Source organism: Lactuca saligna, chromosome 6, assembly GCF_052625555.1.
Source record: "Lactuca saligna cultivar CGN05327 chromosome 6, ASM5262555v1, whole genome shotgun sequence".
NCBI classification, from domain to species: Eukaryota; Viridiplantae; Streptophyta; class Magnoliopsida; order Asterales; family Asteraceae; genus Lactuca; species Lactuca saligna.
This window is the reverse complement of record NC_136422.1, coordinates 42,228,756-42,252,396: the sequence shown is the minus strand read 5'-3', so window position 1 is coordinate 42,252,396 and position 23,641 is coordinate 42,228,756. Positions and strand designations below refer to the sequence as shown.

Below are 23,641 nucleotides of genomic sequence, written 5' to 3'. Positions count from 1 at the left end.
AGCAAGCTAAAATAACAATAATTCACCAACTTGGAATTAATCCTACCAATTAATCAAACCATATTGTCAACTTTGTATTCCCAAACAGAAGTCTAAAGAATTTAGTTCATAACTAAGGTAAATAACAACAAACAAATAAGTTCAAGTTGCTTAATCATGTTGACAAAACAAAAGAAATAAGTAGAATGATGCAATTATGCCTTAATTACTCCCGGAATTGGATTCTAGCTTCCTTGGTCGACTTCTAGGGTTCTTCTGGCTTCTTATTCGCAGCTAAGCACTTCTGAAACTTCCCGGAAAATTCCCCTCTCGATTTGTGGAGTTATCTTTAAATATGCGTTCCGACTCGTCGAGTCATATGGTGACGCGTCGAGTCCCTCTCACATTCTTCGTATTGCGATAACTATCTTGACTTCCGAATCATTATCCTTCTGATTCCGCGACCGGACTCGTCGAGTCCATGCCCGACTCGACGAGTAGAAGCCTGTTTCTAGGTGTTTTCCTTCTTCATTCCACTCTTGAGCTCCTAACCGCTTCTCTTGCTTCCTTTCGCTTCCGAGCTTCATCTTTGGACTGAAAAACATAATTTAACACTTTTAAGTACCTTTTGTCCATAATATGCAACAATTTAGCTAATATATGAATAAAAAAACTACACTTAATACACACTAAATATGCACATATCACATATTTTCCAGAGTGTTTCTTTTTGCACTTCTCACACCATTTTTCTTTACCTCCTCCTCCTCCAGACTTTGAGAACATATTGTTCTTGTTGTACCTTGAAGTTCTCTCAAATTTCTTCTTCTTGCCAACTTCAACCTTGTTGGTAGTTTTTCCTTTGATCATTTCTTCAACAGACTTAGCAACCTAGATGGTTGCCTCAAGAGTAGGTTCCTGGCATACTGTCATAATAGGTTTGTCCTTATTTTGTTGAATTAAACGCCTTGTCTCTTCCATCTGATGATCCTGTTGGATTAGTGTCTAAGCCATAACTATATCTGGTAAGTACTTGACCTGGTTGTGCATGGTTCTTTTGGGTTGCCTTCACCAAAAGCAACTTGACAGGGTGATTTATGAATAGAGAGGTTAATATGGTTTATTAATATATTATATGAATAATATATTAAAGGAGAAGTCATATAGTTTAATTAATATTAGACAAGAATTAATTTTGTGGCTAAAAGACATTCATTAAATATCGGGGACTTAAACTGTCAAATGTGTGATAGTTGAATATTGGGCTGATGAGCCTCATGGACTAGGCATGGACGAAATTAGGGATGTGTCCATCCTAATTTCGACCATAAGGGCCCTATTTTCAGAAGCTTACTTGGATTGCTTAAGGCATACGTTGTCCATTAGGTTTTTGACTGAAACCGTAGCAACACTAGTATAAATAAGACCTTAAGGCTTCTAATTTTCGGCCACTTGATACCCTAGAAAGATCATAGCCGAAATTGTGCCTTTCACCTCTCTCCATTATCATCATCTTGCTTGTGTGGTGTTTGTAAGCCATTAGAGGAGTAACATTTGTGACTCTAAGCTCCAAGACAAGAAGATTCAAGCCATTGTTCAAGAGGTAATCATCTAGATCTATTTTTCTTATGTCAATTTCGAATCATGTATGTTAGATCTAAGGTTTGTAAGTCTTAGATGAATTGCATGTACAATAGAGAAACCTAGATCCAAGCTCTAGGGTTTGTATGAACACATAGGATGTTATTTTGTGTAAAACTCATCAAATACTTCATCCTCTGTTTAGCTAAAGTACCAAGAGAAATCAGGTTCTTTCGAACATCAAGAATATACCAATAGACAAGTTTTCTAACCATGTCATCATATATTTTTATTTGCATCATGTTATTGCCTATAATACACCGCACCCTATCGGCACCCATCTTTATTGTGCCATTTCATTCTTTAAAATATTAACAATTATAGGTCGGATGTTGAGATGCACCTGAGTCTAAGATCCAAGCATCTGTAGAACTAGTCGAGCATATGGCCAAAATTTCACCTGGTCTCATTCGTTTGAACTTTCTTGAACCACAACAACATTATTATTACTACTTGATTTAACCTTTAAATTCTTTTTATTTCATCGCAGAGAATCTCTTTTGTAGTGCCCATTGTCCTTGTAATTATAACATGTAATCTAGCCAAAGCTTTAGATTTGGAATGTGATTGCCCTCTATTTTCACCATCTTTTCCTGCATTCTACCCCTGCAAACAAATAAACCTAAACCAAAACCTTCTTCATTTCTAGAAACCCTACGCTTCAGTTCCTAAGATAACAAAGAATCCTTCACGTCATTAATAATAATCATCTTTATACCGTAAAATATGGTATCAATGAAATTCTCATATGAATTTGGTAGTGAGAACTACGAAATAAGATTGTGATCCCCATTTTCATTTTAACATCAACACCTTGTAGATTAAGTATAATGCAATTAAAAATGTCCAGACGATCCTTTACCTCGACATTTTTTTGTCATCCGGGGGTATACACCATTGGTTCTAATAAAACTGTTTTCTGAGAGAATTGTTTTGATACTTATCACCTAATTTCTACTAAAGCCCAACAATCGTCATTGATCGACAACCTCCCGCAACACATTATCTATCAAGCTTAACATAATAGCGTTGCACGCTTTTGACAATATATCCGTCTTCTACATCTCAACCATGTCTTTTGCTAATTTTCTTCTACACCTTCCATAAAGTGAAGTCATCCGAACTATTGAATTTCTCCAACTCGAATTTGCGGGACGACACATCTTCAACCGACAAAACAAACCACAACTCTAATATCATTTTTCATGATATCATAAAGACATAATATTTAATTGGTTTTGTCAATGTGACATACGCTCACAGACATAGGAGAGTATTCTTATTTACAAACTTAAAAATGGAATTTTGTTCCACGCCGACGACTCGACCATATTTATAAGCATTTATTTATATGCAAAATACCACGTAACCCTAGCTAAACAAAACCATATCATGTTTCCATTCCGTCGGTTAAGCTAGCAGGTAGTCAGCCTACTAGCTACAGACCAATTACAAAATCAGCTACGAATTAACTATAGATCAACTAGCTAATAGTTCACTAACCGAATATATCATGTAAATATAAAATCACATTTTATTCGACTATAAATCACTATAATAATCTTTAAACCAATTAGATCATTTTATGATTGTTATTTTTTATTAAATATGTTGTTTAAAATTAATTACATCAGAATTATATAAGCAACATGCATTCCACATAAAGTTTAAAGTTTTTTTTTACAAAACTTTTGCAAATTTTAGATATTACAATAATTCAAAAAAAAAATCAGCATTTTGTTTTTTAATTTGTGTGTGTATAAATAACATATATGTTTGGTATACTAATGGTTTTGATGGATATTAGAAACCACAAACGTGGTTTGAAAATATGTAAACTAAAAAACAAAATAACTAAAAGAAAATATCAAAAGTATCAACAACGAGAAGTTGCACGACAAAAACAATCAAATTGCATACATACCAATCAGGACTAAAAGTTAAATTTGTAATTTTCTATATAATTTTCGCAAAATAAAAGTTAACGGAAAGGAATATTCTTTATATATATATATATATATATATATATATATATATATATATATATATATATATATATATATATATATATATATATATATATATATATATATATATATATACTATCTTATAAAACAAATCCCACTATTTTTAAAAATAGATTGAATAAAATAATAATATTTTTTTAAGACGTCCAAATCATTAAGCTAATTGTACAACTAATCATTAATAAAATAATATTAAAATTTAAACAAACTCCTATAAATCTTCTCTTCCAAGGTTTTGATCAGATCTTTTTTCATCCAAATAAATACTCCACACCCTATAATTTGGTCATTTCATGAATTTTCTTTATTTTTAATATGACATTTTTCTAAAACAAACTAATGAATGAATTGAAAATAATCATTCTCCATGCAAAAAAAAAATTATCGAAACAAACTATTTGTCGCCCGCCGCTTTCCGCGGGTAAACGGCTACTATATATATATATATATATATATATATATATATATATATATATATATATATATATATATATATATATATATATATATATATATATGTTCAGGTTCATTTGAGACCATTCTAATTTTGTGAGACCGTGAGACCAAATCTAAAAATAATTTTAAAATGCAAAATAAATGGAAAAATCCAAAAATTCTTTATTTAAATATTATTTTCGGAGCTTGAATTAACTAAAAAAATAAAAATAAATCCCGTTTTTTTTTTTAAATACGTGAAATATTCTAAATAAAATATTACACTGATATATTCTAAAAAATAATTCTAAAATGCAAAATAAATGGAAAAATCTAAAAATTCTTTTTTTAAATATTATTTTCGGAACTTGAATTAACTAAAAAAAATTAAAAAAAATTCTATTTTTTTTGAAAAATACGTGAAATATTCTAAATAGAATATTACACTGTACATATTCTAAAAATAATTTTAAAATGCAAAATAAATGGAAAAATCAAAAAAATCTTTTTTTAAATTTTATTTTTCAGAACTTAAATTAACTAAAAAAAATTAAAAAAATAAATAAATAAAAAAATACGTCTCACGGTCTCACAAAATTATGCCGTCTCACATGAACCTAACCATATATATATATATATATATATATATATATATATATATATATATATATATATATATATATATACTACCTTATAAAAGAAATCTTATTATTTCTATAAATAGAATCAATATAATAATAATATTTTTTAAGACGTTCAAGTCTTTAAGCTTAAAGTACAACCAGCTATTAATATAATAATATTATAATCCATATCTTACAAATGATAATGCTAGGGATACAAGTATTAAAAACACATTTAAATTAATAGTTTCTTATTTTTAGGCAACTTGTACTCCTAAAATATCTATTCTCTGGTATCTGGTGCATTCGAAATCTGAAACACTTCTTTTTGACAAATCGTTTGAAATTTAAAAGCTCATTCAAATTGGAGTTCCCTAATTTTTTGCATAAAATATAGTTGACTGGAGACTAATTCAAATATTCATCTCCTTTTCCTCTATGGAATCCACCACCACAATATTTTTTGGTTTTGGCATTGCACTTTTTATTTTTGTGAAACCGATCGATAATGGTACAAGTGTTCTTAGAAATATAACATGTCTCCGAATGGAACTAATTACTTGAAAGAAACTATTCGTCGCCGCCGCTTTGCGCGGGCAAACGACTAATATATATATATATATATATATATATATATATATATATATATATATATATATATATATATATATATATGTGGGAAAAATGAATATACCCTTATGGGTATATAAGCTTAGGTACCCAAACTCACCATAATACGTCGTTTTGTTTGATATATTTATTATAATGTTCTTCAACTTCAATCCTTAACTTGATTTACTTTTAAGATTTTCGAAATTTCATTATTATCTTTCTATTACATCACATCTTTTTGACGGACATCAGTTAGACTATATATATTATAGTTGAAAATGAAAATTATGTAAGAGGAAAATAAATGTGAAATTTATTAATTTTTTTAAATGAAATCAAGTTAGAAGTTGAATTATAAGAATATTAGACAATTACAATGTATATATATGATACAAAACGACGTAGTATGGTAAGTTTAGATACGTAAGCTTATATATCCTTAAGGGTATATTCACTTTTCCCTGTATATATATATATATATATATATATATATATATATATATATATATATATATATATATATATATATATATACACACGACCAACACATTATTTTATTTTATTTTTAGTTAATGAATTTATTTTTGTTCAATTTTAAATAATAAAATTTTCTAAAATCGTCTATTTTTGAATCATTCAATTTACTTTTGTCTCATTTTTAGCAATAAACTTTTCTAAAATCATTTATTTTTAATCATTGAACCTATTATATACGATACCCTATTAAAACTAAAATAATAGATATCTTATTTGGTTTTTAAGATATTTTTATCGGTTGAATTTGTATTATTTTCCAAAAAAAATAAGTTATAAATAGTTAATATAGGTTAACTTTTAATAAAAGTATTAATAGGATGTATAAGGGGTGTCAATTTAACAATACATTTTGGAAAGTTTGCTATCTAAAAATAGACACAAATAAATTGAATGATTAAAAATAGACAATTAAAAAAAATTATAATTTATAAATAAAAAATAAGCTCAATAACTAAAAATAAACAAATAAAATAATTCCTTGATATTTTTAATATTTTTTCTTTTATAACAATAGGCTTAAAGATTCTAATCCACATGTCCATATTTAAGACAAAAAAAAAAAAAGGGATAATTCTATATATTTTAGGGAGGTGATATTTGTGTTTATCATTTTTATTCATTCACATTATAACAAAAGGATTTGATATTTATGTCGTCATTTTACTCGAAGAGAAAATAATAATAATAGGGGTGAACATCATATATTTTAAATTAACAAATCAAAATCATAAATAAAAATAACACCTCCTATTATTTAAGGGTAATTAACAAAAAGGACTGTATAGAGAAATTAATGAAAATAACAAGTTTTTTTTTTTTTTTTTTTTTTTTTTTTTTTTTTTTTTTTTTTTTTTTTTTCTGAATCAAAATATATAATGTATATATTTTGTTATTTGCACAATTTTTTTTGGATAATTTCACGTCGTTAATTTTAGTTTCCTAATATCATCCTTTTTTCAATCAAATGTTAAATTTTAAATTATTTTTATCGCATTTGATTTGCATTTGCTATTTTTTTCTTATAATTGAATAAAAATGATGTGTTTTTTTTAATTGTTGTTTATCTGATTTCATATATTTTCTTGAAATTCTAAAATAATTATTTATTATTACTATGTTATTAATATTAATCTTAATATTATTCTTATTACGTCCATAATTGAATTGCTTCGTTCAAAATATATTTTCAGAAAAAAAAAAGATCTTTAATATAACATAAATTTATTCTAATATAACACAAGTAGTCAAATTTCCTAAAACAAAAGAAATTTGATATTTTTATTAATTAAGTTCTTCATTATTCATTAACAAAAAGTAGAGGATATTTAATTTTCTTTTATTTAATTAAAATAGTAAACGTAATTAAAATTTCACAGCAGTCACATCACGAGCTCATTAAGAAATTTAGCTGTAATTTCAAAGCGTGACTGTTCATATCGTGTATATAAAACCGCCCCCATTGAATTCGAATCGCCTATTACACCTCCAATTTTCGCCGGAGACACTTCATCAGACGGAGGAGCACGGCTGAGAGCGGCGGAAGCTGCAAATCTCATTTCCAATGACCGCTATACTCTGTACACTTCTTCTCCTCATTTTCTCAAGTAATTCCTCTTCCTTTTTCTCCACAACATTTCTTTAAAACTTCTCAACTTTTTTTTTTTCACATAAATCAAAAACTTATTGCATTATCTCGTGTAAAATTTGTAGTTTTTTCAGTTGGGTGTTCTTAAATCTTCAACTTATGTTTTTCAGAATCAGATTCAAACATCAAGATTCGTCTTTTCTTTGATTTTCTGCCACCTCGATGCATATTCATAACATTTGAACAAAAAAAACCTTAAATTCGAATGCAAAAAGGTTTATAGTTTTTTTAGAAATCATTCAATCTGCAATCTTTCCAAAAAGGGTTTTGAATCTGATTCCATTACAATCACTTCTGTCACTTTCAATGAATATTCGTAGCATTGAAGCACAAGTTCATGTAAAATCCTTCGTTTTTCCTTGATTCGATGAATTACATGTCATTTTTCTGGGAAATTATCAACTTTCTAAAAGGGGTTTTGAATCTAGCTTCGTAATTATATCATCAAACTCCAAACTGTTTGAATTCATGAAAAATAATCGATCTTTCATCAATTTTTTTCTCGCAGAATCATTCATCGGAACTTTCAGTCTCGGAGTCGGAATCAATTACGGACAAATTGCGAACAATCTCCCATCTCCTTCACGAGTCTCCATCCTCCTCGGATCTTTAAACATCAGCAGAGTAAAACTATACGATGCTGACCCAAATGTTCTAACAGCATTCGCGAACACAAACATCGAATTCATCATAGGTTTAGGCAACGAATATCTTCAAAAAATGCAAGATCCACAACAAGCCCAAATCTGGATTCAACAAAAGGTACAACCCTACATTTCACAAACCAAAATCACATGTATCACAGTCGGAAACGAAGTCTTAGGAGGCCCAGATCCTCAATTACCATCCTATCTTCTCCCCGCCATGAAAGCCATGTACCAAGCTTTACTCAACTTAGGTCTAAGCTCTCAAGTCTACGTCACCACAGCTCATTCTCTCCAAATCTTGAAAACATCATTCCCCCCTTCAAATGGCGCATTTCGCGATGAATATGTCCAATACATTCAACCTATCTTAACCTTCCATGCACAGAGCAACTCGCCATTTTTGATCAACGCGTACCCTTACTTCGCTTACAAAAACGACCCGAAAAACGTTCAGATTGAATACTTGCTTTTTGAGCCGAATTCTGGAACTGTAGATCCGAATACGAATTTGAAATATGATAACATGTTGTATGCGCAAATCGATGCGGTTTATGCGGGGATGAAATCATTGGGTCATAGTGATGTTCAAGTAAGGATTTCTGAAACTGGGTGGCCTTCAAGAGGGGATGATGATGAACCAGGGGCAACAGTTGGAAATGCGGGAATTTATAATAGAAATTTGTTGCAAAGAATGCAAGAGGGACAAGGGACACCTGCCCACCCTTCACAAAAGATTGATATTTACGTTTTTGCCCTTTTCAATGAGAATATGAAACCCGGTCCAACTTCTGAGAGGAACTATGGGTTGTATTATCCGGATGGTACTCCGGTTTATAATCTTGGTGTTCAAGGGTATCTTCCGCGTATGGATTATTCGTCTTCCGGGGAAAATGTAAGGAAATTACGGTTTTGCCCTTGTGGTTTTCGGATTGGTTTTGATTGGATTTTGTGTTTTTTGCAGGGGTTTTGTGTCTTTTGGTTGGTTGTTTTGTTCGTTGGATTGGTAGTATTTGGTTGAAAGATGGATGGTTTCACTAACTTTACATAGAAAGGTGAAAATTCCATCAAAAAAGTTGTCATATAAAGGTAATGTTTAAAGCCAATATTTTTCGATGGCGAGGGCATATTTGTCATTTCATTAGTTTCTTTTTAATAATTATTTAGTTCATAATTTACCATATAGTTAAAACTTTAAAATAGGTCAAGTGGTCTTTTCTTCGATTTAAACCAGTATCTTATACGTTATCTACAAGATAGTGGTTTGAGTTGAACCAATATCTTGCAAAATTTGGTTTGACTTTGAGTCAAACGAATATTTTTATTTATTTTAGTAACACCGACCCCAAGTGTTGATACATCACTTCTATTTTATTCTTAAACCCTACAAATATTGTATTCAAAGTTTTAGGCAATCTTAAATAGTTTTCAATCATATGAATTATGAACAAACACAATAAATTCTTAAAAACAAGTGAAATATCTCCGATTGCAATCATGCATTTTAGAAACTAAATTCTTATTGTCTTCAACTATACAAAAGTCCAATTTTGAAATAGCTTTTTACGTTCTTTTTTAGTTAATAGTAAAAAAATAAATTAATAATAAAAGCATAATAATCATCTAACGATATTGGCGTTGTATTTTTCAGGAGAAGCTATGATTGGATAATTTATCACTTATGTCATCATCTAACACCGAAGACGACCAAGATCCACAATGCCAATGCTTTAGTGGTCGATGTTACAAAATAGTAATTTACCAAAATGTATTTAGCAATTTCTGTAAAATACATAGGAAATTTATCAAAAATATTTATTAACAATAAAATTTACATTTTTAAGGAAATAGGAATTCCTTCTCTCTTTTTCTTTTTCCAAATATGTGTGCTCATTACTCATTAGGACCATATTTTGCACATTCTATTGTAATTATTTCATGCGAAATATGAATGAAAAGTTATAGAAAAACAATGATATTTTGGCTGTTTTTGCTATTTAAACAGTGAGAATCATATGGTTTATTATAACCATCGAAGTTTGTAATTTTTTCTATGTTGACCATTGTGACTGTTATAATAACAGGTTAAATTGCTTATAATGGAATAATTTGTTAATATTAATCGAATTTAGTGGAGTAGAAAATGTTGTCAAATTGTTCACTATAAATAAAAAATATTCTATATAATAAAACCATTCGACTTCAACAAAATTTTCTATTTTGATCAATATGTTAAATCAGTTCACATTGGCCGACATAAAAAAAAAATTAATTCGGTTGGTTTTAGTTGAGCATTTTGATTCATAATTATTAAACCATAAAAATGCCAAAATATAATTATTTCTTGTAGTTTCTTTTTTATTTAATATACGAAGACATATAAATCAAATTAAATGTAAAATTATGAAGTGTAATAATGTTTTGTACGACTTGTTTGATAAATTGTGACAGAAGCGATATTATTTTCAATAAATGGACTCCACAAATACAATGTTGTTGCTTTCACTTCTCACCTTCATTACAATCAATTTTCATAATGGTTTTTCAAGTGCATTATGTAGTTGTATTGAATATTTACCCAATGCATGATCAATTATTAATAAATCACCATTTTTAACAAATCTTTTGTTGCTTCAAGCTTCTTCAACAGCTTTCATTTATTTACAATCATTTTTTCTTCTAAAAGTTAATTAAATAAAATAAGATATTTAATTACGATTTTTTACTACATAGCAAAAAAAAAAAAAAAATTACAATAAAGTGACATATAGTCTTAAGTGATTTATGCATAGTTTTTTAGCTATACATAACAATAGTATATAACTAAAAAGTGTTATGTAAACACCCAAAAGTTATATCAATTATATTTCGTTTTTTAAGGGTTTTTTTTTTTTTTTTTTTTTTTTTTTTTTTTTCTAGTTATGGACTATAAGAAGACAATGGTATTTTTAGGATCCATAAAATTATTTAATTTTATTATTGTTTGGAAGTATTCATATATTTGAAAGAACCCATATTTATATCTGTCAAAGCGTTGGTACTTTTTCTAGGATGTATAAAAAAGGTATTTTATGCCGAATATACTATATAGTCCGTGGTTGCTTAACATCCATTTTTGTTTGCTATTTTCCCTTATTTTATTATGTGATTTAACATTTTGTTTTTATATAATAAATTAATAATCTATCATTGATACTTTTTACATTAGCATATATTGTTTGCTTATACTTTTACGTTAAAAGCTATAGAACTTTTAACAGAATTTATATATAAAAAATTATCTTGAATAGTCGTTGCTTGATGATCGAAAAACTAAATAACGTGTTTGCCATTGGAGCTTCTGAAAAGTTTCGGTGAGCTTTTTGTTTTTAATTTTTAAGACAAATACTCAAAAAAAAATGCAGCAATGGTAGCGTTTATTTTTTGTTTTTATATAATTATATATCTTTAAAAACTAACAATTATTTTACGAAATATTTCTATATAAATAAAAATTAAATTTTCAACTTCTATCTACCAATTATTTACTCCCAACTAATTTAGCAATAAACGACCAATGTATTTAGGAAGATTTATTGTTAAGATTACATTGTATCAGTTGTAACTTTTTCTTCTTTGATTTAGAAAAGAAATCTTTTATAATTTAATTGAGGTAATAGTTAAATATTAAAAGGAATTAAATGTTTAAAACAAGTAATTAATGGGATTCCAGCATGCATGCGGGTCCCGTGGAGATCAGATCATGTCATGTGATTGTGAGGTTTGAAGTTTGAAAGAACGTGAATGGTAAGCATGTGTATGTGTCAAATACAGTTAATGAAGCTGACATACTCCCCCCCCCCCCCCCCCCCCCCCCCCCCCCCCCCACACACACAGGCCCCTACCCTCACACCTTTCCAAATAATAGACAAAATATCAAAATTACATTACTGGTCCCTATGGTTTTTCCCAAATGAGATGCATTCAAGACAACTATTAAAGATTAAATATATGAATTGCGAAAACAAAATATATGAATTCCGAAAACACAAGAAATAGGAACATAGCTCAAAACCTTTGTGTTTTCAATCTATCTTACTCTAACACGGCTAGATTGTGTATGTAGATAAATTCAATCGACTTGTACAATTTAGATTAGGAAACTAGCAAGTAGTAAGGACCGACTTGTTAAATACTAAGTTGCTTACTCTCTAAGATTTTTGGTATCTACGACTTAGGATTCCAATAATCACTCCTAAATATCTAAGTCCTCCTAGAGATGTCTTTGATCCCGATCAAGCTCCATATTTCCTTGAACTTGGTTCGAGCTAGTGGTTTGGTAAAAATATCCGTCTTTTGTTCTTCACCGGGAATGTATTCCATGTAAACCTGTTCGTCTTCAACGCAATTATGAATGAATTGAAACATCATGTGAATGTGTTTATGCCTTCCATGAAAAACGTTATTCTTCGTTAGTTTGATAGCCGACTTATTATTAACACTTAGAATCACATTCTCTTATGCTTTGTTCATGATTCTCCTAACAAATCTTGAAGCCATATTGCTTGACATGCGGTTGCGGTGGCCGCCATGAACTCCGTCTCGCAAGATGATAAAGCAACGGTATCTTGCTTTTGCGAACACCATGTTATCGGGGATGACCCATAGTAGAAAACCTGACCAGTTGTACTTTTTGTGTCATCCGGGTCAACCTTGTGACTACTATTATTATAACCAATGAGTTGGTTTTGTCCCCTTCTCTCGTACTTGATTATGTATCCTATTGTACCACGTAAGTACCTTAGAACATGTTTAATTACAGCACCATGTGATTCTCTTGGACTTTGCATGTATTGGCTAACAACTCCAATTGTGTATGTCATATTGAGTTTATCTTCGGCCTTCGACAATTTATTTTCCGGTTCCATTGGAATGTAAGTCGGATTGCAATCATGTAAACCACCTTCTTTTAGAATGCGTTGAGCATACGCTTCTTGGTTTATAGTAAGTTAATCTTCCAAGATCCGACATCTCGAAATTCTTTGACATCTCAATCTTGAATCTTTTAATCATGCTCAAACTTGTACCTGTGACAAATAAGACATCAACATAAATTGATGAAATTAACAAGTTAGCTCCTTCATTTTTCCGGTATACCGATGGTTCTTTCATGCACTTTTGAAATTTCATACTCTTCAAAATCCCATCAAGCTTCGTGTTCCATGCTCGAGGTGCTTATCTTAGACCATATAGTGCTTTTGTAAGGCGATACACTCTATGCTCGTTTCCTGTCTTTATATAGCCTTCCTGTTGTGACACGTAAACTGTTTTTTTTTTTTTTTTTAATTCTTCATGCAAGAATGTCATTTTAATATATAAGTGATGTAGCTCCCACCCATTAGTAGCGACTATGGCTATGAGAAAACATATAGTTTCGATTCGAGCTACTGGAGCTAATACTTCTTGAAAATCAATATTGGGTTGTTGCAGGTAACCTTTAGCAACCAACCTTACCTTGTATTAATTTATGGTTCCATTTTCATTTTTCTTCAATTTGAACACCCATTTGAGTCCGATTGGCTTCACCCATATAGGCTTGTTCACGAGAGTCCAAGAATTATTCTTGTTTATCGAATTGATTTCCGCATACATGGCTTTGACCCACTCCAGTTCTTTCTTCGCCCCTTCAACCGATATCGGCTCGTCATTAGTTGTTAGGAGAAGTTCTTTGAGATTATCAAGATCAAGCTCATAATCTTGAAATCATTTTGGAGTTACTCTTGGTCTCAAGGGCATTTGGTTTGCAACTCGTTGTTGAACGTTATTGTTGACTAGACTTGGTTGTTCATTACTTATACTTCTGTTCTGTCATCAAACTCGTGACCCGATTTAATCAGTTCAATTGGATCATTGTTTACATCATTTCATTGATTGTTGTTCGCCTCGTCTTCCGGGTAGTCCCATGGTACTATGAATGCGTCCGATTCTTTATTGTCAGTTATTGCTTCTTTAACCTAATCCCACCATTTGGTTTCATCAAATAATAACGTCTCGACTCATGATTATTTTTTGTGTTTTGGGTTAAATGGCTGACAGGCTTTCATACCCGGTTCGGAACCAAGATGTACTAGTGGTCTTGATCTTGCATTAAACTTCTTGAGATTTACCAGTTCAACTTTTGCATGTGCTAGACACCCAAATATATGAACATTTTCTAAATTCGGTTTTCTTTTATATAACTTTTCGTATGGAGTTGTATCACCAAGGACTCGTGTGTAAATGCGATTAATTAGATTTTAGAGTGATTTCCGCTTCTCCCCATAAGTAGTTTGGAACATGCATTGCCTTCATTATGCTTCATGTCATGTCCATAAGTTTTCAGTTTCTTCATTCAACAATTATGTTTTGTTACGGTGAATATGGGGCGGTAAGGTGGCGTTTAACTCCGTTTTGATCATAAAAAGAATTAAACTTAAGAGAAGTAAACTCACCTCCTCGATCACTTCTAAACACTTTCAAAGGCTTTCCAATTTCATTATCCGCCAAAGCTTTGAATTTTTTGAAGTGTGTAAACGCCTCACTCTTTTCTTTTATAAGATAAATCCACATAAATAGTGAAAAGTCATCAACTATTGTGAAGACATACCGATTTTGACCTTTGGTTTCCGGTGTGATCAGACCGCATAAATCACCGTGAAGTAGTTCCAATGGTCATTTTGCTTTGTATGTCGTCATAGTCGAGAATGACTTTCTTGTTTGCTTTCCCACCAAGCAAGATTTCACATAGTTGATTATCATGATCAAATTGGGGTAATCCTTTGACTAGACCATTTTTAGACATCTTTTCATTGACTCGAAATTTATATGTCCAAGTCTCGTATACCATCGTCATGTATCTTCACTTAGTTTCGAATAAAGGAAAATAGGTACTCCTGCTTGTAATTTTATTTTATGAAGGCGGTTTGGAGTTCTTTGCACCTTCATGAGTAAACAGTTATCGGCATCGTGCATGATGAGGAAGTTTTCTTTCATCTGGATGTCACACCCGGATTCTGTTTCCTGACCAAGACTAATGATGTTGTTCTTGAGATCTGGTATGTAGTAAATCTCTGTTATCAGCCTTTGTTGAACCCTCTTCCCTTGGAAAAGTATATCACCTTTTCCTTTATTTTTTACACACAAATTGTCTCCGAATTTAACCCTCCCGATTATGCCTTCATCATGTTCGGAGAAAAATGATCGTTTTGCCATCATATGATTACTCGCCTCGTTATCTAAATACCACATATTGCTATCTTGTGAGTCGTATCGAGATGGTATCACTTTTTCTTCATTTAAAAACATGGTCTCGTGTAAAAATACGGTCTCATCATTGTTGTCGCTTTCGGTAAAAGTACTTTCTTTCAATTTTTGGATTTAGTTTGGTCATTGAGATGCGAAGTGGCCCGGTTTATCGCATCGATAACAAATAACTTTGGATTGATCCTTCTTGGTTTTATTCTTATTTAGGTTAGAATTAGAATTGGACTGGTCAGCTTTGGGCTTTGGCGAATTGGACTTACCACCATGTAAGGTTTGATTCATTTGTTTGGACCCGCTTTCCCCCTTAAACCCTTTCATCACCCCTTTTCCTTTCATTCCACCCTGAGAACCAGACGACTTCTTCACACACAACACCTTCGATTGATCATTCTTACCGACATCTTCCTCCTTGATTCGCTCCTCATACGCCTTGAGCCTTCCAACCACATCCTCTAAGCCTACAGTTTTTAGGTTTAAAATATGTTCCAATGAAGCCACTATGTGAATAAACTTCACTTTGGATAATGATTTGAGAAACTTCTTCACAAGCTTATTCTCATCAATTACTACTCCCAGGGTTACTGGTTTTGAGGCTAATCCAGACAATTTTCCTGCAAAACTGTCAATCGATTTCGAGTCAGACATCTTCAATCGGTCGAATTCTTCCATTAGGGTTTGTAATCTAGCCTCTTTCACGCTATCAACACCCACGTATCTAGCTTTGATTGCGTCCCATATGCCTTTAAGGACTCCGTATGTCTGATTTGCATGATCAAAGTCTCCGGGATTGCCTGATGCAGCAATCTCATTGCCAAGTAATCCTTTTCTTCATTCTCCTATGTTCCTGGACCAATCACAACCCATGCTTTGTAGATTCAGAGAACCACCTTCATCCTCATATCCCACACAGTGTAATTTATGGGTGTAAGCATCGTACATTGCATGGAAGTCGTCCTACTTCCTTGATTCTCACCGGAGCAGCTCCTCATCCTCATTCTGTCACACCCTTAATCCGGAATGACGGAAATGTTCGGGGGCGGATGACATCATGTACAATATCACAAAAATTGAATAATAGTAATGAAAGCAACCACAACCATTATATTAATAATATCTAGTTTACATTGTATTCAAAACATTGCATGATTAACATCAAAACTATAACCAGAAGATATGACATAAAGCGACTATGCTCCATCTTCGCAACACCCGAGAGGGTATCTGTTTACTAGTTATCCTAAGAATACAAGTGGCTTGAAAAAGTGTCAACATTAAATTTGGTGAGTTCATAAGCATTTTGTTTTGGAAAATATGTTCTTTGTTCTTTGAAAATGTTAATGTTTTTCTTCCAGAAAATCCTATATTTTTTGATGTGATAAATGATAAGTAAGGTAACCTGTAAATAAAAGTTGGATCTTTTGTAAATACATTCCTAGTTGCACCTATTCTACTATAAATCATGGTTTTCGATAAGTAATCGCCTTTTTGTTTTCAGAAGTTAAATTGTAATCTGTTTACTTGAAAAAGAATTACGTTGATCTTGGAAAATCCTATATTTTCCATATAAAACGAGTTCAAATGTTAAACGTTCTAAGACTGAAAGGTTCAAGTATAAATATCATAGTTAATTTATTTGCAAAGTAGTCTTAAAACCTAAGACCAAAGCGTTTGTATGTTGATGTGCGTTAAGTTTGTATACTTGTTGTTTTATTACTTAATAAAAATTGCTTTGATATATGTTTCCCCAAAGTTGTAAATTCGGTTCTAGAAAATTATATGCTATTCTGGTACGTGTTGTTATGACCCATATTTGTTCCTCCTATGATTACTCAGTGCATATGAATTATATATATAACCAAGATCAAACGGACAGTTGACTGGGTGATTTTGCCCTAAGCACACAACCAAACAAGGAACAGGAAGCAAGGCGGAAAACACTCATCCCACTGCCTATCGGATATTATCTATATATAACCCTGACGTATAAACCAAGACAATCCTAGAATTAACAATAATAGACCTTTAGATCTTACTGGTTTGTAAAGTCCTTTGTTGTAGTTTTATAATTAAATAAAACTAGGTGAAGTTTGTTTATACATTCATACACTAATCGTACTAATGAGACCAAATTGTGAGTTCTCATAACCATACATAATACGACGGATGGCCTGACACGACGTTCTTCAGGCGTCGAAATCGATCATGACATTTGTCACCACAGGCATGCCGGCCTAGTTGTTGCAAGCAGCTCTAGTCACGCTCTTCCTCCATGAGACTCATGTTATTAAGGTCAGGACTTTTGATGGCACTTAAATAAGTACTTGAAGATGTTATCTCACAAAGCTATATCGACAGTTATGTGTAGAATAAAGAAAAACTTTTTTTTTGTAAATAACATGTAGCTTTGTAAAATAGTTCGTTCGTTTCATAAACTATACCTATTATAGCTTATAAGTTTGTTTCCGTGTTAAAAACTGAACTTGTAAAATAGTTTCCGTTAATGTAAAAATATTATGACTTATGATATTTTGTAGTTTAATCGCAATGATGTTTGACGTATTTAGCAATTTCATGTTCGAAATCATTTTAACGGTAAGAAAATATAATAAGGAAAATTATATTTTGAAACACAATATTTCTTGTGTTTTAATTGTATTCGCCCCTCCCCCCCCCCCCCCCCCCCCCCCCCCCCCCCGCTTTTAAAAACATTGAAAAACAGTAAAAATGTAAGGGTATGAACTCACCTCGTATGTGCGTTTGAGTTTGGGATAACAAAGCGGTAGAGAAGATCATCGGGTTGTTGTAGAAGCGAATAACGTTATCCTAAAATAATTATATTCGATATTGTATTTAAATTAATAATATATTAATTTAAATAATGAGTTAGATAATAAATTAATTATGCAAGGGATACTTACAAATTAATTTGAGTTATTTGGAAATGTTGCAAATTGATTTTTGGTTGGTAAAATTGGTTTACGGTTGAATCTTATGAGTTTACGGTTAGATCTTGAAGATTTGAAGATCACATGAAGATTTGAAGGTGGGCTTGAATGTTCTTGAGGAATTGGTTGAAGATTTGAAGATTCTGGGAGTAAACTCTTGAAGATTGAGAGAAAAATGGGTGTTTTCGAATGATAGTTGAGAGGAAAATGGGAGAGTTCACGGCTGGAAAATGTGAGAAATGAATTTGTTCACGGCTGAATACATATATAGGGGTGTTTACGGTTCATAATGTACCAAGCCCTTTTTGTGTTTATGGTCCTAAGGTGGGCTAATTGTGTGTTTCCGACCCAATAAAGAGTGTTTTTGGATTCAACAAACTGTAAACACCACTTTGCTTTAAAAATCCCAAACCGTGAACCCTTTTATACTTATTGTTTTGGCTGTAAACACCTAATGGCCTTTATTCCAAATCCGAAAACACTACTTTGCAATAAATTCTAATCCGTAAACACATTTCCCTTAATTGTATTAGGTCGTGAACTCTTCCTTTCAAGAACTCATTGGTCGTGAACACATCTATGATGTGTTATTTATGTTTTAAACCTTAATATTTTGCCCAAAGTTGTATTATACCTTCTTAATTTAGTTTAGGTTTCTTTCTATACCTCTTTGTTAGCTCTATAAACAAGCCCTAAGGATATAGAGGTCACCATGCAACAAGGATTGCGGTGTGGTTTACACTAGCACTTGGTTAGGGCTTATACCATGCTAGGTCTAACATTTAGAGTTGTGACACATTCTCCTTCAAATATGTTGACCGCCTTGTCAACAGGTTAGTAATTTGATCTCAAAGCCCTCTGTTCTTGGCTCTGATACCAATTAAACATTAAATATATGACTTGTGAAAACACAGATAATCAAACAAGCTCTTTGATTAATAGTAAAATAACTTAAAGCCTTTGTGTTTTCAATATATTTTACCCTAACAGGGCTAGATTGTTTATATAGATGAATCGAACCAACTTGAACAATTTAAATTAGGAAACTAGCAAGGACCGACTTGCCAAATAATAGGTGGCTTGTTCTCCAAAAATTTTGGTATCAACGACTTAGGATTCCAACAACTATTAAAACTTCTATACCTTTGGTCTTTGTGGTTTCAAAAACTTGCATGTCTAATTTGTTTTGGCCAACATCTTCCAAATGAAGTTAGAGTATCACACATGGCCTCCTTGGCTGACATGGCTTGCCACATCACATCACACTAACTCATCAAACTAATAAATGTGTGCCCAAATATTTTGTATATGGTCTCTATGGTTCCCTAAAATTACCCTACCGGTTCTGCAAATTTTTAAGTATTTTTTTAGTTTTTTTTTTTCTTGTAAGTATTTGCAATTGTTTAATTTTTATGAATATTTGTACAAATTTATACGTATTAATTTTTCAAAAAAAAAAATCAGGATGTTTAATGCGAACTACAATTACGTTGTAAGTACACTATCAAGTAAACTACAATTACAATGAAAATACATTACCATTTCATGCAAATTATCAACATCCATTTCATGAAAACTACAATTACAACAAAAGTATATTACCATTTTATGCAAACTACAATTATAAAAACACAAATCATTTCATGCAAACTACAATTACATAAACAACAACCATTTCATGCAAACTACGACTACCATTATCAAACCAACTGAAAAGACATTACAATTTCATTCAAACAACAAATACCAACTAATCCATAACATTTAGAGTAAAATTTAACAACATACCAACACAACCGATATTAAATACAAACAAAAACAACACAACCCATAGAATACATAACATCAACGATATAGGAGTCGCGATCTGTTTTTTCATACCATGAGAAGACAAAATCAAGAACCGTTTCTATTTTATTGCCACTCTTGTTTTCTTTGTGAAGATAACCCAATCCTCTTGTCATTTGTGTACTTGTACGAATCCTTTGCAAATTTTGAATCATTTTGGTTATTGTTTTTTCATATAAAGTACGACATAATTTGTCGACATGGGGGTTGACTTTCTTTCTTACCCTTTTTGATTCTCGTCCCCAATGCGACACATGTTGTGTGTTGTACTCATCAGCAATCATGTTTGGGTTATTGTTGTTGAAGGTCTCTAAAGGATTAATAAAAGTTGTATCTATTCTAAAAATTAATAAAAGTTATATGGAATATATATTGCCTCTAACCATGACTATTTGCCTCTAATCACGACCCTTTTCCCCTACCTTAGTTATGCCTAACTTATCTTTCTAACCAAGAAGGCACCAAAAGAGTCTAATCACCATCAAATGTCATAGCGTTATTAATGCAATAAATAACCAAGGTGGTATTAACTAATCTATATAATCATCAAATGTCAAACACATGTTAATTTCACTAAAAGCTCCAAAAATAATTAACCCATAGCTATCATCATCATCAATAACAAATGGAAAACATGTTGCTCTTCATTGATTGTCTTATGTTAGCATTCAAACATGATATGTGGTGGAAGGACAAATTGAAAAATAATAACATATTTGGATATGACAATAAAAATCTTAGTAGGGTGTCGAATAAGCATGCAAACGAGGGATCAATTAATTGGCTTCTATCTCGCAGATCATAGCATAAGGGTATCTCAGTCAATTCATCGATAATGATCTATAGATTGTTGTTGAGTCGGTGAATTTGGTGGAGGTTAGTGATGACGATTAGAGAGAAGGAAGGAGATGCAATGTGACTTAGAAAAATGATGAAATTTTGGGATTCATAATAGTTTTTCTAGTGGAGTTTTGTAGATGTATAGTTAATTAATACATCTTAGTGACCTTTAAAATACATGATCAAAAGATTGGTTTTTTTTTTTTTTGTATAAACAATTTTTCACATATAACACAAGAAAAAATCTTGTTAAACCTTGAGCAATAAAGACATTACACTTTTAACAACCCATGAATTGCTTCAAGGTCTACAATCTTAGATTTACTCAAACAAATCCACAAAAAAAGAAAACCAAAATGAACCTAAAAGTCACAAACTTTTTTACTTTTACATATTTGCTTATTCAGCTGCAAGAAATGGAATCACCATAGTCATAAACGTCTCATATGAAAGAGTGGCTGAACCCGTGTATCGTGTATCCTTCTCCTTAAACTTCTCTGTCAAACCCTGCAAAAAAGAAAAACATTTATTAAATATGACCATTTTGCCCTTTGTGATATTGATGATTGATCTAATTCCACAAAGGAAACCTAATTCCTGATTATTTTAATAAGGAAAAGAAAGAACAAGATGCTCACCTTCACAATCATTCCACACCTGAAATTGATAAATGAGTAGATAATAAGTAAAAGTTGGAGCTTTGAATGTTGAAAATGGAAAAAAGGTGAATTTACGGAAATAGCCTTACTCGACAAAACTGTCAAAGGAAAGATCGGGTCTCCTCCCACTTTGGTCATCATATTTTTCGATCAAGAGTTGAAGAACAGTTGGTGGAATTGCATATCCGAGACTGTAAAGGGCATCTCTTAATTCAGATGCATCAATCTTTCCACTTCTGTCCCTATCAAATCTTTCAAAGATAGCCTAATGTGTACGAAAGAAACAAGAAATTAGGGAGAAGGAATGGAATTGGCAAATATACAATGAGGGAATGGAATTGAGGAATTGATGACTCACCCGCCATTGTCCAAGACAATTCCATAACTCGGAAAACTCTTTGGGACCTGAGAAACAAGAAACGGAACATGCATAATGAGAGAACGAACAGAAAGGCAAACAATGATCGAATCCAAAACATGAACATTAGAATATATAAACAGATTGAGTTCGTGTGCATTGAATCATTGGTTACAAATTAGGGAAATTTTTGACCTAATCAGCTCCCAACAGTTTATCTAAACGCTTGAATTTGAAATACGATCGATAGATTTAATCAAATCAAAGGGAAAAACAGATACAAACCAATTCGGTGAGGATCAGCGGGATTCCCAAATTGGAAAATGAGCAGGCGGATAGTCCGAAGGCTAAACTGCTGGTACCCAGAAGATAAAGCCCGCTGCAATTCTTTGGCATCTATAAACCCGCTCCGATCTGAATCTACCATCTGAAAGTTCCGGATAATTTCCGGGTGAGTACCTGGTGGAAACGATGGCGTCGGTGGCGCGTATCCATATTGCGAACCATACCCACCAGCACTAGTCGGGTTCTGCGGCTGCCCGTAATTGTAATTGTAATTAGATTGTTGAGATTGGGGTGGACGTTGGTAGGGGTAACCGACGCCGGGTTGTGATTGGTTTTCCGGCACCGGCGGTGCAGAAGGGGAGGTGGTGTTGCCTGTGGTGTAATGGGAGTAGGACATGTTTCTGAATTTTTAGATTGGGGATTCTGGGGTTTGTAAATTGTATGTATATAAGATCGATTGAAGAAATTGATGGCGGTTTTTGAAGAAATTGGGAGGATGGTGAGGAAAAGTTACTCGTAACAGCACTCGCTATGGATCCTTCTGCGACACATCGCCTTGCTTAACGCAATCCATTTACAGGTCCAGATAAATTCGAGCATCATCGGAGAACCTATATTTAATTTGCAAAGGTCAACTTGACCAATATTCAAAGTTCAAAAGTCAAAACATTCTTTTTTTTTAATCTTCTCATGCAAAATAATTTTTTTTGATTATATAATAAAGTTTAGAGAAATTTATAAAAACAATTTCTTAGCCAAAAATTATGGTTTATCCAAAAATCCAAAAATAGCTAATGGAACCGCAGATAAGACAAACACACATGTGGTTTCGTCAATTTGTCTGCAGAAACATACTCAATCTAGATCTATACATCGACTGGACCCAAGATCATATTTGATTTAGGGGGAATATGTGAATAGAGAAGAAGAGTATGATGTTTTCAATTACTTAGTCTATGTGTGTGTGTGTGTTTCGACGAGACTATGTTGGAATGGATCCCGTAGCAATGGTTTGGAACATGTTGATGGTGAGGATTGCGTAGATCTGGAAAATGTGTTTTGTCATGTTGGATTCATGTCGTGTCGAAATAGTGAACGGGTGAAAGAGTTTGACCTTAACCCAATCCGTTTTATTTTCATATCGAGTTTATGTCGAGTTTCGAGTTAAGGATATACCTTAAAATGTGTCATGTCAGGTGAGGTTGAAAAATGAAACATTAGGAGTTTGGTAGGTGGAAAGGAAAAAAAATACTAGTTGGGAGGTGGAATAATTAAATTCATA

The 23,641-nt window shown here is 32.0% G+C and overlaps 3 protein-coding genes across 3 annotated transcripts; 1 reads left to right on the top strand and 2 right to left on the bottom strand.

Annotated features, from left to right (window-relative positions):
• Positions 1-7,319: 7,319 nt before the first annotated feature.
• On the top strand, positions 7,320-10,077 carry LOC145002212 (glucan endo-1,3-beta-glucosidase 14-like). Its single transcript, XM_078961504.1, has 4 exons — positions 7,320-7,458; positions 8,008-9,038; positions 9,108-9,232; positions 9,795-10,077. Exons 1-3 carry the CDS (start codon positions 7,416-7,418, stop codon positions 9,162-9,164), a joined length of 1,131 nt encoding a protein of 376 aa, XP_078817630.1. The 5' UTR covers positions 7,320-7,415; the 3' UTR covers positions 9,165-9,232; positions 9,795-10,077.
• A 4,733-nt stretch (positions 10,078-14,810) lies between these two features.
• On the bottom strand, positions 14,811-16,363 carry LOC145002484 (uncharacterized). Its single transcript, XM_078961745.1, has 4 exons — positions 16,309-16,363; positions 15,685-16,215; positions 15,101-15,450; positions 14,811-14,963 (listed from the first exon to the last, which is right to left on the bottom strand). Exons 1-4 carry the CDS (start codon positions 16,361-16,363, stop codon positions 14,811-14,813), a joined length of 1,089 nt encoding a protein of 362 aa, XP_078817871.1.
• Positions 16,364-21,286: 4,923 nt separating this feature from the next.
• On the bottom strand, positions 21,287-22,959 carry LOC145002034 (Calcium-binding EF-hand family protein). Its single transcript, XM_078961345.1, has 5 exons — positions 22,360-22,959; positions 22,075-22,121; positions 21,806-21,981; positions 21,696-21,714; positions 21,287-21,564 (listed from the first exon to the last, which is right to left on the bottom strand). Exons 1-5 carry the CDS (start codon positions 22,754-22,756, stop codon positions 21,457-21,459), a joined length of 747 nt encoding a protein of 248 aa, XP_078817471.1. The 5' UTR covers positions 22,757-22,959; the 3' UTR covers positions 21,287-21,456.
• Between the last annotated feature and the right edge of the window lie 682 nt (positions 22,960-23,641).